This window comes from Suricata suricatta, chromosome 9, assembly GCF_006229205.1.
Source record: "Suricata suricatta isolate VVHF042 chromosome 9, meerkat_22Aug2017_6uvM2_HiC, whole genome shotgun sequence".
NCBI lineage: Eukaryota > Metazoa > Chordata > Mammalia > Carnivora > Herpestidae > Suricata > Suricata suricatta.
Window position 1 is genome coordinate 139,917,157 of NC_043708.1, and position 20,207 is coordinate 139,937,363.

Here is a 20,207-nt window from a genome sequence, read left to right on the forward strand (position 1 = left end):
TATTTTGTAGTTTGATACAAATTTTAGGATTGTTTATTCTACTTCTGTGGAAAAAGACCATTGGAATTTTGATAGGGATTGCATGGAATCTTTAGGTTGCTTTGGATAGTTTGGACATTTTAACAACACTGACTCTAATAATCCATGAGCATGGAATATCTTTCCATTTATTTGTATCATCTTTAACTCCTTCCATTAATATAGTTTTTAGTGTACACAACTTTTACTTCCTTGATTAAATTTATGACTAATTTAGTGCAATTATAAATTAGTTTATTTACTTAATCTCTTTCTGATAGTTCATTATCAGTTCGTATTGAAATGTGACAGATTTTTGTATATTGATTTATTGAATTTGTTCTAACCATTTTAAAATAAAAGTTTGTTTGTTTGTTTATTTATTTATTTTGAGAGGGACAGAGTAAGAAAGGGAGGGGCAGAGAGAGGGAGAGAGACAGAATCCCAAGCTGGCCCTGTGCTGTCAGTGCAGAGCCCAATGCGAGGCATGAACCCACAATCCATTGAGATCATGACCTGAGCTGAAACCAAGAGTCAGATGCCTAACCAACTGAGCCGCTCATGTGCCCCTTAACCATTTTTTGATGGAATATTTAGGGTTTTCTAATATAGCATCATGTCATCTGTAAATAGTGACAGTTTTACTTCTTCCTGATTTAGATGCCTTTTATTCCTTAGTCTTGCTACACTGCTGTGGCTAGGACTTCCAGTACTGTGTTGGATAAAAGTGGTGATAGTGGACATCCTTGTCTTGTTCCTGACCTTAGAGAAAAAGCTTTCAGCTTTTCATTGTTGAGTATGATGTTAGCTGTGGTCCTGTCACATATGGCCTTTCTTTTTTAAAAGTTTGTTTTGTTTGTTTGTTCGTTTGTTTTGGGAGAGAGAGAGAGAGCAGGGGAGGGGCAGAGAGAGAAGGGGAGAGAGGGAGAATCCCAAGCAGGCCCTGCACTGTCACACAGAGCCTGATGCAGAGCCTGAACCCACAAACTGTGAGATCATGACCTGAGACAAAATCAGGAGTCAGATGCCTAACTGAGTGACCCACCCCGGGGCCCCTTTATATGGCCTTTCTTATATCGACTTATGTTTCCTCTGTACCCACTTTGTTGAGAGTTTTTTTTTTTTTTTTATCATGAATGGATGTTGAACTTTGTCAATTCCTTTTTTGCTTCTATTGAGATGATCATATGGTCTTTATCTTTCATTTTGTTAATATGGTTTATCATATTGATTTGTGGATATTGAACCATCTTAACACCCTAGAATAAATCCCACCTTTTCATGGTGTATGAACCTTTTAATGTGTGGTTGATTCAGTTTGCTAATATATTTTTGTTGAGGATTATCGCATATGTGTTTATTAAGGATATTGGTCTTTGGATTGGATTGGATTTGCTTTTCTGTGGAGTCCTCATCTGGTTTTGGTATCAAGGATATGCTGGCCTGGGAAAATGAATTTGAAAGTGTGTATTCCTCTTATGTACTTTGGAAGAACTTGAGAAGGGTTGGTATTAATTCTTCTTTGAATGTTTGCTAGAATTCACCAGTGTTTGTTTAGAGGAATAAAGTCTTAATTTTAAAAAATAGATTATTATTAGAAAAGGAATAAAACTTTACAAAGAAATAGAGAAAATAAGTGCAGTGGCATTGTACATTTGGTTTTATTATTTGCCCAGGAAAACTTTTGGGGTGACTGTTCAGATAACATTTTTCTGAAGGTTATGTCTGTGTTGTTTGTTATATTTTTCTCAACTGTGATTCCCTGTTGTATTGTACATGTATTTCCTAGTCATAGTTCGTTCAGAAAGAGGTTCTCTTTTTGTTTATATTTATTTTTAAAATTTTATTTATTAAGATAGAACACAAGTGAGGAAAGGACAGAGAAAGAGAATCCAAAGCAAGTGATGCACTGTCGGCACAGAGCCCAGCCTGGGGGCTTGAACTCACAACCTGAGCCAAAATCAAGAGTATGCTGCCTAACCGGCTGAGCCACTGAGGCTCCGTGAGGTTCTCTTTTTAGTAACAGCATTATCCATATATAATTCCCACACCATTTAATTCACTTATAAAAAAATGCATGATTCACTGATTTTTAGTATATGCAGGCTATTGTGAGTGTCACCAAAATTGATATTTGAACATTTTTATCTCCCTCTTCCTAGGCAATCACCAATCTACTTTTCCGTATCTGTAGATTTTCCTATTCTGGATAGTTCGTGTAAATGGAACCATGTTATATAGTCTTTGTGACTGTCTTCTTTTACTTAGAATAATACTTAAACACTTTAAAAGTTTGTATCATGTATCATTAATTCATTAATTTTAATGGCAAATTAATATTCCATTGGATAGTCCACATTTTATTTATCATTTGATGGACATTTGGGTTGTTTCCATTTTTTCACTATTATGAATAATGCTTCTGTGAGCACTCAGGTACAAGTTCTGTATGGACAGCTGTTTTCATTTCTCTTGGGTAGATACCAGAAATGGAATTGCAAAGTCAGTTGTGACCCTGCATTTAACTTTTTAAGAAACTGCCAAATATTTTCCGAAGCAACTGCACCATTGTACATTCCCATCAGGAATGTATGAGGGTCCCATGTCTCCACACCCTTTCCAACACTTGTTGCTCTCTCTGTTTTTGACTGTAGCCTTCCTAGTGGCTGTGAAATGGTACCATATGATTTACATTTTTCTCATGGCAAAGGCGTTGAATATCTTTTCAGATACTTATTGGCTTTTCTCTTTTGGAAAAATGTCTATTCAGATCCCTTATTCATTTTAAAATTGAATTATTTGGTCTTTTTATTACTGATTTGTAATGGTTCTTTATGTATTCTAGATATGCGTCCCTTATCAGATATGTGATTTGCAAGTATTTTCTCCTAGTTCTCTCTTTTTAAGTCAGGAAGGGAAGAAAAATTAAAATGTATTAAGGGAACTATTGTGATCAGCATTATACTTAGGGTTGTTAGAAATGCTAAAGTGTAGAAATGATTTCTACCTTTTAGGACATTGGTTTCTTTGGAGATCCAAGACTTACGTGATATAATTGGAAAACAACATAGAACAGTATATGTGAAATAGTATACAATCTTCATCAAAAATTATGAAAAATAAATGCCCTGGGGGGTACCTGGGTGGCTTAGTTGGTTAAATATTCAACTTCAGCTCAGGTCTCGATCTCACACGTGAGTTCATGAGTTCGAGTTTGAGCCCTGCATCGGTCTCTGTGCTGACAGCTCAGAGCCTGGAGCCTGCTTCAGATTCTGTGTCTCCATCTCTCTGTCTGCCCCTCCCCACTCATGCTCTGTCTTTCTCAAAAATAAATAAACATTAAAAATTTTTTTTAAAATGCCCTGGGATTCCAAGGAACCAAGATAATTGATTTAAATAATTTATTTTGAGTAGGATGAAAAAATCTTAACTATTCAAAATAACTTTTAAAAAAGAATATTTCTGTTTGATTTGTTTCCTTTTTAAAAATTTTCTTAAGTTTATTTTGAGAAAGAGACAGAGCGAGTGAGTGGCAGAGGGGCAAAGAGAGAGGGAGAGAGAAAATTCCAAGCACGTACTGTGAGATCATGACCTGAGCTGAAACCAAAAGTCGGATGCTTAACCGACTGAGCCACCCGGGCTCCTGATTCAGTTATATGCAGTATCATGTACACTTGGTCAGTCTTTCCTGCTGGACTGTAGATACTGTCTATGTTTATGTGTTCCCAGTACTTGGCACAGTGCCTAATATGAGGCACACGTCCAGTAAATATTTGTTGAATGAGTGTAGCACTAATTAAGCACTTTTACTGAGTTGTCACAGGTGGGAAATGTTAGGGTGGAGAGAGCAGCAGGTAGAGGGGAGCCCGGGGTGCCCTTCACAGCTCTGTCGTTAACGAGCTCCGTCGTCCTGGCGTGTTTGGTTATATATCCGTTTTACAGTGAGGGGAATGCATTGGATCTTCTCCTGTTTAACATTCTGAGGTTTGTGAGCAGCATAAACCTAAAACATTTAGAACCAGTTGAAAATTCTCTAAGAATTGAATGCATGATTAAGGTTTTGTGCTAAAATACCACAGACATTAGTATCTGCCATTTGTGTAAAATTGTGTTAAAAAATGGTATTTCTAATATTGGATATGCTAAGAAGATATTTACAAGGCATTATCTTAAGGGTTATCATTAGTAGATGTTGGGGTTAATTTATCAACTTATTTACATCCTACCTACTTTATTTCAAAGAAGATTTGAGATGGCCATTCAAGCTAGTATCTTTTCCCCTAGGGCAAAAAGTTCTTAGGTGCTATTAAAATACATTTTATTTGTTATTTTTATCCTTCAAATAACTTCAAACTTTTGGTGTTTCAGAGGCTATATATTTTTTTCAGAGGCTATAAAGTTTTTAAACAGGATTAGTAAAGGAGAAGTGTTTCAGCAATGCAATTTAATTTAATTTTTAAAATTTTAAGTAGGCTCCACACCCAATGTGGGCCTTGAACTCAGAACCCCAAAATCAAGAATTACATACTGTACCCACTGAGCCAGCAAGGTCCCCCAGTAATGCTATTTTAACATGAATCTCTAAAATTAATGGCTTTTAATTAAAAGAATGACTCTCCAGTATATAATATTCTAGTTGAACTGAAATCTCTACAACACTGTGCATTTAAAAAAAAATTTTTTTAACGTTTATTTAAGAGACAGAGTGCAATCGGGGGGGGGGGGTCGGCAGAGAGAGAGAGAGAGAGAGACGCACACACAGAATCTGAAGCAGGCTCCAGGCTCTGAGCTGTCAGCACAGAGCCTGACTTGAGGCTAGATCCCACAAACCACGAGATCATGACCTGAGCCAAAGTCAGCTGCTTAACCAACTGAGCCACCCACGCACCCCACCAACACCCTACATTTTAACATAAGGAGTCTTTTATGGGAGGCATCATGCAAAAATCTATGGTATTTAGGGACTAAATCAAGTATCCTAAATTGCCCAGGGGAGCAAGACATAACCTCTTGTGGAATGAACTAAATTCTTGATAAAGAATATGCAGCAGAAGAAAATCAGGGAAGGCATTTCGTCTGGCTGGGGGATGAGATACTCTTTGATAGCTTCACATAGGAAACATGGTCTGTTGGAATAAAGAGAGAAAATTTTGTGAAAATGCTAATTCTCTGTCAGACCATTTCGTTGAGATTGGGGAAAGACCATCATGAGCTATAAGTCCCTGCATGCGGACTTTATGATAAATAAGCCAGTGATACTTTGGTTCAAGTAAATGCTTTTTCTTTGTAAAATCGTGAGTCTTGAGTCAATATCATGCTTGAATTTCACACATTTCATGTACCTTCACAGAGACTCCAACCCATTCAACACCGAAAACTTTCATTTCTTCAGAGATGTTTGGCTAAGCTCTGTAGAAGTCTAAACATAACTGGGACCCATAAATCTAACAGTCTTTGGCTATGGCATCTAAAATTTTTTAAATTTTCTCTCTTTTTTTTTTTTAAGTGTTAGGTCCTAAGGTAATTTTGTACAAATGTATAGGAAGCAAAGGTTTGACAAATCTGAATTATTCATTCAATATTTATATGTTTGTATATTAAAATCATGTAAGTTGAAGCTTATGTACTTTATATTTACAGTTGATAAGTGAACTTTACTGAAACAGATCTGTTTTCTAGGTTTAGAAGTTTATGACAGGCAATCCCTCTAGCCCTGATAACTTATTTAAAAGCTTAAAAGCTTTTGTTAAAATACTCTTTATTAAGTACTGAATGTTTAGTGTATTTCCATGTGAGTAGTCTGATTTAACTAAGAAATATATATGAACCACAGTGTCCCTTATTGATCATAAACATTTGTATTAATATGTTAAGAGCTCCATTAATAGCCTAAATAATAGTTTGGCTCATTGGTAAAGCCGAACGTTTTTAAAGTAGAGGTGTTTGGTGAGAGAGAAATTAATACACTAACTTTCAAAAATTTGTTATACAGGATTAGCTGAACCATCCATTGTTGCAAAACATGAAGATAGTTTGTTTAAGGATTTATTTCAAGACTACGAAAGATGGGTTCGTCCTGTGGAACACCTGAAAGACAAAATAAAAATAAAGTTTGGCCTTGCAATATCTCAATTAGTGGATGTGGTAGGTGTGCATATCATTACACAGTCAATTTCATCAGGCTTCCTGAGAGCATTGTGGATGCCCAGGCGCTGTGTTGGGAGGCCTGGCTTACCAAGGAAAATGAGACAGTCATTTTCCTAAAGGAACTCAGCAGGGAAAGATAGTTATTACTCAATAGACATGGGAGTACACTTTTTCTGTAATATTGTATGGTTTAGAGATCATTTAATTGGTAATAGGTCAATTAAAAATTTTTAAAAAATATTTATGTACTTTTGAGAGAAAGAGCATGTGCACACCTGCGCACATGAGTAGGGGAGGGCAGAGAGAGGAAGACAGAAAATCCCAAGCAGGCTCTGCACTGTCAGCTCAAAGCCTTATGTGGGGCTCAAACCCACAAACCATGAGATCATGACCTGAGCTGAAGTAGGATGTTAAACAGACTGAGCCACCTAGAAGCCCCAAGTAATAAAACTATTTTTAATAAATTCAAAGATATTAAACATTTTACATGGAAGTTGCTTCTTTTGTTTAAAGATATGATAAAAGTCAACATGTTAAAGAGAAAAAGCCCAGGAAGAGAGTTGTAGACTTTTAGGGCCAGAAAGTATCTCAGATTATTGTTTCAGTATCACACGTAAACTACACCAGAGATTTTTCCATATGAGGCCTGCCAGGGAGTGTCAGTTCCTGTGTAACTTGTTCTGACTGTCACGAGATCCTTTCTATTTAAACTAAAAAGTTAATGCTGATGTTTAAATTAGTTTCTTCTTGTTCTGATCATGTCAATCAACAGTTATTTCCCTGCTGTGTTCCCAAAAGTGTGTGTGTGTGTGTGTGTGTGTGTGTGTGTGTGTGTGTGTGTGAGAGAGAGAGCGTGAGCGAGCGAGATTATATAACATTTATAAGCATGCCTTTATTTTTTAACTAGAGAATGCATAATTTCTGCAGAGAATTTGGAAAGTGCAAATACAAATAAGGGAATAAAAATTGACTATAATTCCACCACCCAGAGATGACCAATGGTAACATTCTGCTGTTTTTCTTGCCAGTTTTTCTTTGTATGTATATTTTTAAATTGGAATATTAATTTAGACATACTGAGGCATTTTTTCCCTTTGGTTTTTCTCCTCAAAATTAAAAAATTTCAATTCCAGTTGGTTAATATACTGTGTTAGTTTTATGTGTACAATATATAGTGATTCCACACCTCTGTTACTCAGTGCTCATTCTCTCTCCTGTTGTTACATGAAGAACATTTCCCTATGCCATTACATAATCTTCAAATAGAATTTTAATGACTATATGATATTCCATTTATAATTTATTTAAATATCCTGTTGGTAGAAGTTAGTTCCCAGTATTTCCTAATATAAATGACAACAATGAATGTATTTGTACACAAATGTCTGAATTTCTCCTTTTTTTAAGAGGTAAGCTCCATACCCATGAGGCTCGGAGTCGCCTGCTCTGACCAAGGAGCCAGCCAGGTGCCCCAAAGGATATACATTTAAAAAGGTCTAGTGTATTGATGATGTCACCTTAATTGCCTCCAGAATATGGACTGTGTTGTGTCCTTCGCCCTCTGATAGGAGATTTTCAATATAAGTACAAACAGGGAAGTAGGGGGATGGGTGGGGCTCGCTCTCAAAGACCTGTCTTTCTAGTTGGGACTGTCAGCAAGTGAGTGGACATTTCAGTCCTAAACTGATACCACAGAAATCTGGGGACTCAGACTCTGATTATTTAAGTCATTAAAGAACGCAGGCAGAGGCCCCCGAGTTGGCCTTGTCAGGAGTCAGACACCCGAGAGGAGGGTAGCAAGAAGCAGTACGATCTAGGCTGAAGAGTGACACGGAGGCTTTCTGTTCTGTTCAGATCGAAAAGTCACTGTTAGAGGCCGCTCCCAGGGATGGTCTGATCGGCAGTGGAGGGGCCTGCACTGCGCTTTCTCTCCTGCCATTTTTTAATTGGAGAGTTTTACCTCCTGGAAGAAGTCACTTATCTTTCAAGGCCAAATTTATTTGTCTGACACTTTGTGAAATCTTTCCGGAGTTCCTAACACAGTCTCCTCTGTTCATGCACCTGTGTGCTCTGGCGTGGCACCTTCAGATCAGGCTAAGCTTCGTCCCTTGTGTCCCAGGTGTGGTGCCTGGCACGTGGCAGGTGCTGAGTGAATGTGACAGGCAACGGGTGTGGTCGAAGAAGTGCTTTAGGAAGAGACGTAAGACAGTTAAATACGTGATTTTGAGGAGTGAAAGAGATGAGCTTTGGGGGCAAGTTAGAAGACCAGGCAGAAGCAGGAGCAGGACGTGACCACTGAACATGGAGGGAGGTGTCAGACTTTGAAACCTGAGTAGTTAGAAGAGTGACGGATCTGTTGCCGTGGGGTAGGACGGAGAAGATGGTGGGCTCCACTGTGAGGGCAGGTGATTGTGTTACATTTCTGAGGCCCTTGGAAAGTCAGTGCTGGCTCTGCAGGCAGAGAAGAGGCTGAGGGTGTCAGTGTGGAGACCCTGGCCCAGGGCTGAGCATTGAAAACATTGGACTGAGGAGTTTTAAAGTGAAGCAGGGAAAGCAGGCAAGTTTATCCCTGAGGAACGTTCCTGGAAGGTGGTGGAGGCAAGGGTGAGCCCAGCAGAGAGGTCGGGGATGGGTTGCTTCTGGTGAGAAGAGTCCAGAACACGTAAGGTCAGTGACTATGAGAGAAAAAGAGGACAAGAGCGGAGAGAGAGGAGGCAAGGGCCCTGGCCATCGAGAATAGAGGCTTTATGTCCCTTTAATTGCTAAGCTCTTTCCCCTCTGGCTTGTGGTCATGTTTGGTGGCTCCTCTTCAAAGTTCGCTTAGATTCCTGCCTTATTTCCTATGTGTTTGAGCTTGCTCTCTCTCAGATCTCCACGTTCGCTTGCTTGTTGGATGCTGGTTTTATAGTCAAGTTAAAAAAGAAAACTATTACCCCTAAAACTTTCCTGTTCTACTTATGTGTGGATACTTCTCTGTGGTAATGTGCCTCATCTTCTTGGGTGCAATCCTGCGTTTGTCCTTCATCCTAGGTTTCGTTTTTGTTTCCTTGCATCCTGTGTTGTGCTGAGCACATGATAGGTGCTTGGGGAGCTACCTGAGGTCACCTTAAGTTAGGCTGTATCCCTTAAGGGAGTGGCTAACCCCCACGTCTGGGGCCAGGTGTGAACTTAGGTGTTGTTCTTCTGTGTTCCTATTGAAGATACTAAGTATTGATGGTGTCCTACCCTATAGTGCAAAATTTATGTGTGTTCACACTTTTCTGGGGAAAAGGTCTATAATTTTCATTAGCTTCTCAAAGATGACCTGTTACCTAACAGCGTCACAGGTGATACGTTTACCAGAACTTTCCTAATTGTTAATGCCTCTGTTTAGAACTCATGCCTACTGAGAATATTCTGATGCAGAGAGCAGCACTTTCTCTGGATGGTGTGTGCCTTCGGGGTAGACAGTAGAGCTGGTGGCCCAGAGTGTAAACTCTGGAGCTTTGAGTTCTGACATCAGTTCCGCCACCAACTGGTGGTGTGATTTTAGGCAAGCTGCCTCGTTGGTCTACCTTCTATATTTGCTGATGAATGGTTTGCAGTAGATGGAATCTGTAGGTCCTTTTCAGCTCCAGTGTTTTACTCAAGGGCAGTTGCCCTTTGGAACCACAGAACAAGAGTGATGGCCAGGCTGTATTTCCTAGTAATTGCTCCCATGTAGAGACATCACAGATGTCTCTGTCCCAAGGGGTGTGCTTCCTTCTGTCTCCCTCCTTGCTCCCAGGCCACTCATGTGTTTCGGAATGGGCTATTTAGACCTCTGTCCCCTCTCCCCAGCTGTGGGATTGCCTCATCCTTCTGTGGGTTGATCCTGCCCACGGCGTAATTGTGCTTGGTCATCATGATGATCTTGTCCTGGTCCAGTTGGCTCCATGATATTTCAGTAAAATGTAATAGAAGAGATGTCTCTTTAATTAGGCCTTGAGAATTCAGTGAAAAACTGGTTTTAGCAAAAATATAATGGCAGGAAGGTGTAAGTAGCAGATATCAAAGTCCCCAGTTTTCTAGAAAAGCAGGCTATGAAAGCTTATGACGCTGCCACTCAGGACAGTGACCCCCGTATTATTTTTCTACGTAGCAGCCCCTCAGAGACTCCGCTTGGTGCCTCAGTAGAGGAACGTAACTGCAAGTCACAGTCCTGCAAGAAGGGACAGACATGGCACCCCTCTCATTCTAATGTGCACACTTTCCCACATTCCAGCACTTCTGAAATCAAGATGTGTATTATAACTAATGGCAACTTAAAATTCATTGTCAGCCTTTTCCTTTCTTAGTACTAAGTACATACACTAATGCATGTGCTTGTATCTTAGGTTGTGTCTTAGACTTGAGGATGTAGATAGTGGAGTGTATGAATGTTAAATCTAATGCCAGTGGTGTACTGCAGGACAGTGTAGCTGAAATTTAGAGCCTCTGGAAAGGGATAATGTGAAATTAGGCTGGAAAAATGATCCTGCGTTTCCAGAGAGCTACATCAGTGAACAGGATGTAGGTACTATATGGACAGGAATGTTTGTATAAAACTGTGAAAATTCTTATTTAAAGAATTATTGTTTCTGTACTTGAAATAATCAGCCTTATTTAAATTTTTGTTTTATAGGATGAAAAAAATCAGTTAATGACAACGAATGTCTGGTTGAAGCAGGTGTGTATAAAACGCAGAAGGGCACCTGGCTGGCCGCTGGTGCTGTCGTGCTGTCGGGTTAGCAGCACGCAGAAAAGGTGGATCGGCAGGATGCAGAAGGATGAGGGCAGATGGGGTTCTCGTGTTCGTTCAGCAGTACTGGCGTGGCTGCTGTCTGCCAGGCACTGTTCTGGGCATAAAATGGACAAAAGTCCGGGGTGCCAAGAACTTCTTTTGAGTTGGGGAAGAGAAACAAGTAAGCTGTTACAGTACCTCAGAAGTGGACAAGCTTGGAGAAAAACACATTGGGAATGAGGATAAGGGAGGGTTGGGTAATGTACTTTTAAATAGGGTGGTTGGGGAAAGCACTGCTGAGAGGGTAATGTTGGAGCAAGACTTGAAGGAAAAGAAACAAGCCATGTGAATATCTGGTGGAGAAGTGATCCAGACAGAGAGGGGCGTGCAAGTGCAAAGGCCCTGAGGCCAGAGAGCGCCTGGTGTATTTAAGGAGCAGCAAACAGGCTGGTGTGAGTAGAGGTGAGTAGGAGTGTGTAGATGAGGTCAGAGAAGCAGTGGGAAGTCAGGAGTGTAGCGAGATCTAGGCCACTGTGAGGATCGTGGTGTTTGCTTGGAGCTGGATGGGAAAGGGTGATGAATTATTTTTACATACGTAGCTCCTTTTTAGAAAGGACTGCTTTTTCTTCAAGGCCATCATACCTATGTCTTCAGCTGCTGTTGTGTGCTTCCCTTTGCTCTTTCTTTATTATCTTTAATTATAATACCTACTACCCATTCCCTGACCCTAACTCCTACAAGGCATGTTTCCTTTTGTTGGGGTGCAAGCCTTAGCTCGGCATGATCACAGAATTGTCACCATGTGGAGCTTGGCCAAGGTGTTTAAATGTGTAAATCCAGTTCCCCTGCATGCACCAGTCCAGCCAGTGACAGTGCAGCTGGGAAAGAGAATGTCTGCCTGAAATCGGGACCTTAGGTGCCCATGGTGCGGCTCCTGGGCCTGGCCAGTTGGTGGGAGAGGAGGTTCTGAGCAGAGCAGCGAACACCCTCCGGCTGCTGGCTGCACCTGTGTCTCAGGAGGACCGGGGCTGAGCCACCCCACAGGGGGCGGAGCTTTGCTTCTGTTCTCTTAAGAAGGACGTGGAGGTGAATTTTCTCTATGCCAAGTAGGGATGATTTTATGTCTAGAATTTCTGGACTTGGCATAAAGAGTATAGTTTTCACAACTTTTGACTACTGATTTCCTTGAAACCTTGTCTTTGCAGGAGTGGAGAGATGTAAAGTTAAGATGGCACCCTGGCGACTACGGTGGAATAAAAGTTATACGCGTCCCTTCAGACTCTCTCTGGACCCCAGACATTGTTTTGTTTGACAAGTAAGTTATATTCCTAGATATTACTTTGTGTTTCCAAAAGAAAATGTTTGTATATTAGGCACTAGTAATTTTTCTTCCTTCTGAAAATTGATCACCTATAAAATCAAAAGACTTGTCTTGTGTTCTGTTGTGAACCTCCAAACAGGTTGTGTGGGTCCTCTCCTTTTTTTGGTGTATTGTTTCCTGATCATGAAAATGTTCTTTGTTTTCTAAACCACGTAAAACATTTGGGAAGCCCATAAAGGTGTAAGAAATTGGGGGGGCGTCATCTATAATCAGTCCCATTATTCCAGCATTAGAGGCAGGCGTGTGCACGAGCTCACACACAGCACTTACTCCGTGCCTGGCTGTGTGCATGCTGCCTCTCTGCTTTACTTGATTCCCAACACTACTAACAAAGTGGCATTTGTGACAGATGAGGAAGCGGTGAGGGCATTGTAGCCTTGTCCAAGGTCACGGTTCACATGCGGCAGGGTGGGGTTCATACCAGGGGTGGCCTGGCAGTCCTATTTATCCTCCTATTTAATAGACTATATGTTTGGCAGTTTGCCCTCAAGATTTTGGGGGTGTTTAAAAATAGTTGAGGTCAGGGGCCCCTGGGTGGCTCGGTTGGGGGACCGTTTCGGCTCAGTTCATGATCTCGTCATTTGTGAGTTCAAGCCCCACGTCGGGCTCTGTGCTGATAGCTTGGAGCTTGGAGCCTGTTTCGGATTCTGTGTCTCCCTGTCCGTCTGCCCCTCCCCTGCTCATGCTCTGTCTCTGTCTCTCAACAATAAATAAACGTTAAAAATTGAAAAAAAAATAGTTAAGGTCATCCTTAATATTCAAATGTGCATCCTTCTAATTTGGCTTAAATACTGTATTAGAATTATCCCATGAAAGGAACGGTGAGTGAACTCATCTCTATAGGTATATTGTGAAGATGGTTTTAACTTGGGGAAAGGATAATTCTGGGTATGAGTTTCATTTTTTTCTAGGACTACCCCAGGGCAAGTGTTGAGAATTTGTGCTTATCCTAAAGCACTTTGTATTATTTGCAAGCAGGCATTTAGCATGAAGACAGAGCAAATGCTATGCAAAAAATATTAGTCTTTAAACACCTTTCCCCCTCCATGTTTCCTAATAGGTAAAGAGGGAACAAAGCTAAAAGGTAGCAGGATACGACTTCCCAGAGCACCATTTAACTCCAGGTCACAGTAAACTTTTTTTTTTTTTTTTAAGTTTATTTTGAGAGAGAGCACACACATGTGAGTGGGGCAGGGGCAAAGAGAGAATCCCCACTGAATCTGCACGGTCAGTACAGAGCCCGATGTAGGGCTCAAACTCACGCATTGGGAGATCCAGACCTGAGCCGAAATCAAGAGCCCAACACTTAACTGACTGAGCCACCCAGACGCCCCAGTCTCTGAAAAACATCTTTATATAAACATGAGTGTATAAAAGAGTAGTGTCCAAAAGTCACATGAGTTTTAAGGTAAAAGACATTATTTCAAAGAAATCTTATGTTCCTGCTAGACTTCTCCAGTATAGGAGCTCACGTGGCGGCAGAACTTGAGAGGCACAGCTTAGAGCTAATGTTCTCTCCTGCCCCCGGAGTGAGTGTCCAGTGTGTGTGATGGAGGAGAAGAGCATGTGTGGAGAGCCTAGACGTGTGGATTCAGGTTCTGGCCAATATTTTATTGTTTCAATAGCCTAATTATATTTTGTGTGTAAAGGGAAATCTTTCAACCTCTAAAATCTCAGGATTTTGTGAACTAGAGATCCACTGTTAGTCCTGGAGTAGATGTGGAAGGAGTTCAGTTTTAGTATAGTCAGATATTTACATATGATGTCCTTAAAACACAGTGCCCTGCACGAGCAGGTATGGCTCAAGCATAATAATTTCAGAAGTATCTCATATTGTGGTGTCAGCTTCCTTTCATATCAGGCTCGTGACGGCCTGTGTTGGGTAGTTTCTGCATTGTTACCTGCGTGTGTTTTCAGTGCAGATGGACGTTTTGAAGGGGCCAGCACGAAAGCGGTCGTCAGGTACGACGGCACGGTCACCTGGACTCCGCCCGCAAACTACAAGAGTTCCTGCACCATAGATGTCACGTTTTTCCCGTTTGATCTCCAAAACTGCTCCATGAAATTTGGTTCTTGGACTTACGATGGATCACAGGTTGATATAATTTTGGAGGACCAAGATGTGGACAAGAGAGATTTTTTTGACAATGGAGAATGGGAGATTGTGAGCGCAACGGGAAGCAAAGGAAACAGAACGGATGGCTCCTGCTGGTACCCTTATGTCACCTACTCATTTGTAATTAAGCGTCTGCCTCTCTTTTACACCTTGTTCCTTATTATACCCTGTATTGGGCTCTCGTTTTTAACTGTGCTTGTCTTCTATCTCCCCTCAAATGAAGGTGAGAAGCTCAGTCTCTGCACGTCAGTCCTGGTCTCTCTGACTGTCTTCCTTCTGGTTATTGAAGAGATCATACCCTCGTCTTCTAAAGTAATACCTCTGATTGGAGAGTATCTGGTGTTCACCATGATCTTCGTGACGCTGTCGATCATGGTGACTGTCTTCGCTATCAACATCCACCATCGCTCTTCCTCAACACACGATGCGATGGCACCTTGGGTCCGCAGGATATTTCTCCACAGGCTCCCCAAACTGCTGTGCATGAGAAGTCATGCAGACAGGTACTTCGCTCAGAGAGAGGGCACTGAGAGCGATAGACCGGAGTCTTCTAGAAACACGTTGGAAGCTGCGCTTGATTCCATCCGCTACATTACAAGGCATGTCATGAAGGAGAATGACGTCCGTGAGGTCTGTGACACGTCATGTTTACAAATGCTCTGCCGCTTCCATTCTCAAGACTAAGTGTAGATTGAGGGCCAGAAATGCTGACACACCGTTTGGTGGAAGAGCTTTACCAGAATTTGTTTCAGTTAAAACATCTGCCAAGCGGGCATCTGTGTGGATATCGCCACCTCTCCATTCCCCTTAGCAACTGTATCTTGTGCCACCTGTTGTCACTCTATTCTAAAGAATAACAGAGTTACTATTATTTTTTTTTTGCCTCTGACATGATTGTTTTAATTCTATCTTCTGTAACTTTGTTTCTGAATTCTGTGGTAATCTGTAGGCACAACTGGCATAATTTATCAAAAGCTATTTTGATTTTTAAAGAATGAGCCTAATGTAGGCTCTATAAATAGAGCCAAGATATTTTTTTTCAGGAATATGTCTTTTTCTTGTTCATTTACAAGAGAATGTCAGTGAAACTGAAAGCAGTAAGATATTCTTGGGTGCTGTACATTATATGTCAAATTGTTCATGTGAAAGTTAGAAATAGTGCTTAGTAATATACTTAATTTACGTAAAACCAAAAATTTGCTTAAAACGTTATTATAGAAAAATATTATAGAAAAATAACTCTCATTGGCTTATTTCAGGTTAACATTTAAAATGTAAGATTTGAACATGACTACATTTTACTAATGTGATGTTAGATTTTCTTTCAAAATGTCAAATTTTAATCTTGTCACTATATATGTTTATTACATTTTTAAAAAATGTTTATTTTTTGAGGGGGGGGGGACAGAGGGTCCGAAGTGGGCTCTGAGCTGTCAGCACAGAGCCCGACATGGGGCTTGAACCCATGAACCATGTGGTCATGATCTGAGCTGAAGTTCTACACTTAACCCACTGAGCCACCCAGGCGTCCCTTACTGTGTGATATTTTTAAAGCTAAGACTATAGTAGTATTTTCATAATTGAATTTACTTTGAATAGTCCCAATTACAGTTATATGAATTCTCATTTCTAAACTTTTTTGGGAAAAATTTCTAGCAGGTGTGGAAAACAGACAAAGTGAATCTGGTAAAATTACAGTCCTCACAGAAGGAACATATAACATAGATCTCTGAAAAACTTTAAATGCTTGTGGATTTGTAAAATTTCTATTTCATGGTAGAATGATTAGTTTATAAGGTCTGAAGCTATCAATGGAGTCTTAAAAATATAGGTATTAGTTAAATAATGACCTGAATTATTTAACGTCTGGATTAATAAATGTCTGCAAAGTATTGTGCAAAACGGCCAGGGCTCATCCCCCTGGGGCCAGTAAATGGTATTTATTTTCAGGGGGGACCTTAGAAAAGCAGTGGAGTGTTTATAGCTACCTAAAGTCCACGTTATCTCACAGCCGAGGGGGCAGTTCTTGTGGTAGGCCTCGTGCTCCCTAAACACAGGGGCCAGGGAAGACCCTATGAGGGGAGCCTCTGGTGCTCAGGGGCCTGACTCAGCCTGCCCTCTCTTAGAGGTCACTTGGAGCTGCTGAGCTAGCTCCGTGCTTAGGATGCAAAATGGGGGTTGACTGAGGTCCAGCCAGCAGATCCAAATTCATGAGCTTAGATTAAAATGGCCCCCAGGGAATCCAAAACTAAATAGTGCACATTGTGGGGTGGAAATATGATTAACAGCTAATACATATTATTCTCTTTTTTTTAAAGTTTATTTATTTTGGGGGAGAGAGAGAGAGAAAAAAAATCCCAAGCAGGCTCTCCCCTGTCAGATCTCATGAGCCATGAGATCATGACCTGAGCCAAAGTCAAGGGTCAGATGCTTAACCAAATGAACCACCCAGGTGCCCTCTAATCTGTGTTATTCTGAACCAGTTGTTAGTTTGGCTTGCGTCTAACCTCAGGCTGGATTCTCTTTAAAAATTAAATTAGGGCGTCTGGGTGGCTCAGCTGGTTGAGCATCTGACTTCAGCTCAGGTCATGATCTCATGGTTCGTGGGTTCAAGCTTCATGTTGGGCTCTGTGCTGACCGCTAGCTTGGAGCCTGCAAGCCTACCTTGGATTCTGTGTCTCTTTCTCTCTCTGCCCTTCCCCTGTTCGCTGTTTCTCAAAAATAAATACAATGTAAAAAAAAAATTAAAAAAATTAAATTTATTAAAAAATGAAAAATAAGTAAGCACTACTGAACAAGTACAGAAATAACTATGTAATATGAATAAGAGATTTTTTTAGTTTATTATAAAATATCCCAAGTAGTAAAGATTCTAATTTTATTAAAAGTCTATCAAAAATGTCACTTATATTACAAATCAAGTACATTAATCAATTGTGTAGTGTCTCTGAAAGCTTGTGGACACTCTGTGTTCTAGATTGTCAGGAGAGTGTCTGTCCCTGAGCTCTGAGTACAGGTCACTTGGCGTTGTGAGGCAGCAGTGGGGGGCAGAAAGTGATCTGGCCCCTGACTCAGTGTGTAATATCTTAAAGTAATTACACAATTTTAAATCATGTATTTAATATGGGTTGTTTTTTTTTTTTTTTTTTTTTTGCAACAGGTGGTTGAAGATTGGAAATTCATAGCACAGGTGCTTGATCGGATGTTTCTATGGACTTTTCTTCTGGTTTCAATCGTTGGATCTCTTGGGCTTTTTGTTCCTGTAATTTATAAGTGGGCAAATATAATAGTACCAGTTCATATTGGAGATGCAAATAAGTGATCCTTCCATAGTAGTGTCATAGTAGGAATTTAGTAAGGCCGTGGTAGAAATTTAGTTATCAGAGGTACATTTTTCTCTAGCATCTATAAAATTAGAAAATGTAAATTGTGTTTAAAATCTGAAGCAAGCTTTACCAGATTACCAGTTGCTAACATTGGTTTATCTTAATAGATTGCCCATGAGAACATTTTACCTGCATGACTGAATAACTGACTCAACATTTGATCTAAAAATGGCAGCAAAATATCTGAACTGTACTGGGGAGAACCTAGTGCTGGTACCCTGGCAACCAGTGCCAGCTTATAATCAACAGTGAAGCTCATCTTTTGATTGTGTTGGAAAATTCCTGTTGTATTTGAAGACTGATTTCAGGACTTTTTCTGAATTTGGTAAAGGTACACATTTAAAAGTTTTCTTTCTTTCTGTCCTGTATCCACAGAGTAACAGCTAATCTTTAGCATATTCTTATGCTGTGATATTAAATAAGCTGACTACCTGGTGTGATTCGATCTAATGTGATGCTGCTGCTTTTCTGTAACCAACATTGTAAAGAATGAAAAATGGGAATTTCTTTAAGGATTATTTTATTTCTTAGATGCTTAAACTGAACAATTATTGTATTTATTTTTGTAGCTTACCTTCCATTGTAAAATCACAGTAGATAACTCTTATGGAGATGCACTGGTATCTTCTTAACATTAACTTTAACCCCCTTATCCACATTTTCCATAATTAACCTTCTTCTATATAAATTGCTGTAGCATTTCTGTATCCTTAATCTGAGTCCTCTACGATTAAGTGAATCCCATTTTAAAAACATGTCCATGGGTGCTCCCAAATCATACTGTGAAAACCCACCTTCAAGATTAAAGATGGTTTCTAATTAGATAGAAATGCGTTGTTACATGGCTGTCACATCTCCGTTTCATCTCCTTCTTTCCAGCAGTCACAGTACTAGAGCCGTAGAGCTGCAGGGTCTCTAGATGTGATGCAGTCTCACCAATTACTGCTCATTCAGGACCTACCACGTGTCACAGGTAACCAAGTAAGAGTCCATGTGTGAGTGCCCTGATTCAGCCATGGTAGGAGTAAAACACTGCTGAAGCCCTGCATTTTATCTGGAACTCATAGCTCTTGAGAGAACAAATGCCTTATTTATAGTAAGTAACCCATCTAAGGTCAAGTCTGCTTTGGAAGGCAGAGGGGATCCTGTCTCATTTGTGTTTTATTGTAGGCACATGTTTAATGTTATTTAACAAGTGAAAGTCTGGTTTGAGGAGTTTAAATTGTCTGTTAGCTCTCTTAGCACATGTATATCCCTAATTCCTCTTCTACCTCCGTTACTGTTACTTAAAATTTCTATAAGTGAGTAAATTTTGTAGAAATCTTCCTTTGACTTACCGAAACATGAGTCACAGTAAGCCGCCATACTGTCTGTTTTATTTTCGCAACACCAGAGCATCAGAATGACTAGTGAGAAGATTAAAACGGTCTCTGCAAACCCTCGTCTCCTACTGATGGCCATTGAGATTCAGAACTGCAGTATGGAATGCTCCCTTCTTAATAATCTGTCTGTAGCAGTGGTTCTCAATTGGGGACACTTTTGCACTTGATGGGACACTTAATTTTTGTAGACATTTTTGGTTGTCATCACTGACAAGGGGACCTGGGAGGATGTCTGGACATCTAGTGGGTAGAGGCCAGGATGCTGATGAAAATCCTCCGATGTTCCCTCCAGTGCAGAATGATCTGGCCAAAAATGCCAATAGTGCCAAGGGTGAGAAATGCTGTTCCAAAGGTGTATTAGCACTGAGTGTGTGACTAGGCACACCTACTCATAGCATAGTTCCTTGGGACCATGCAAGATAACAAGCAGGCGCTCTGTGACGGGGGCACGGCCCTCAGACTCTCGGAAAACAGTGATGAACGAGGAGTGCCTGGGAGAAACGGTAGTGGGTGGGGCACTGCTGAAATAGTACAAAACTCCAAGGAGATTACCGGCCAAGACAACCCTGGGGGCAATCTGCTGTGATACTGAACCAAATGGATTTTCACATTTCTGAGCAACGTTCTGCTATCCAGTTATGCCTCAACCACCAAAAAAGGGGAAACAGTTTTCATATTTAGTCCATATTTACATATTCTGTAGTCGAGTATACTACTTAACACGGCAGAACTATATTTTGATGTTTCTCTACTTTACCAAAAAGGCTGGTTAAATGTTCATTTATCTACAATAAATGCTCTCGACTTTTTTCTTGCATGAATCTCTTTTGATAAAAACCAAGACAACTAGATCAATAAGTAAACCTTAAAATGCCACAAACAGTGCTGGTAGCCTGATGATATGAGAAAGCCTAAATGTGAGAGTTAAAACAGTACAACTCTTGGAAAAAAGCAGGACAGGTTCATTACAACATTGGATTTGGTAGTGATTTCTTGGGTGTGACACAGAAGAACACAGCTAACAAACAATTGTCAA

General features: G+C 40.4%; 1 protein-coding gene across 1 annotated transcript in view; it reads left to right on the top strand.

Annotated features, from left to right (window-relative positions):
* CHRNA5 (cholinergic receptor nicotinic alpha 5 subunit) overlaps positions 1-19,982 on the top strand; it is a 45,678-nt gene extending 25,696 nt beyond the window's left edge. Inside the window, exons 2-7 of the mRNA XM_029951872.1 lie at positions 6,011-6,162; positions 10,808-10,852; positions 12,112-12,221; positions 14,205-15,033; positions 17,564-17,593; positions 17,897-19,982. Coding sequence (XP_029807732.1) covers positions 6,011-6,162; positions 10,808-10,852; positions 12,112-12,221; positions 14,205-15,033; positions 17,564-17,593; positions 17,897-17,926 — 1,196 coding nt within the window. The 3' untranslated portion in view covers positions 17,927-19,982. The remainder of the gene's footprint in view (positions 1-6,010; positions 6,163-10,807; positions 10,853-12,111; positions 12,222-14,204; positions 15,034-17,563; positions 17,594-17,896) is intronic.
* The last annotated feature ends 225 nt before the right edge of the window (positions 19,983-20,207 follow it).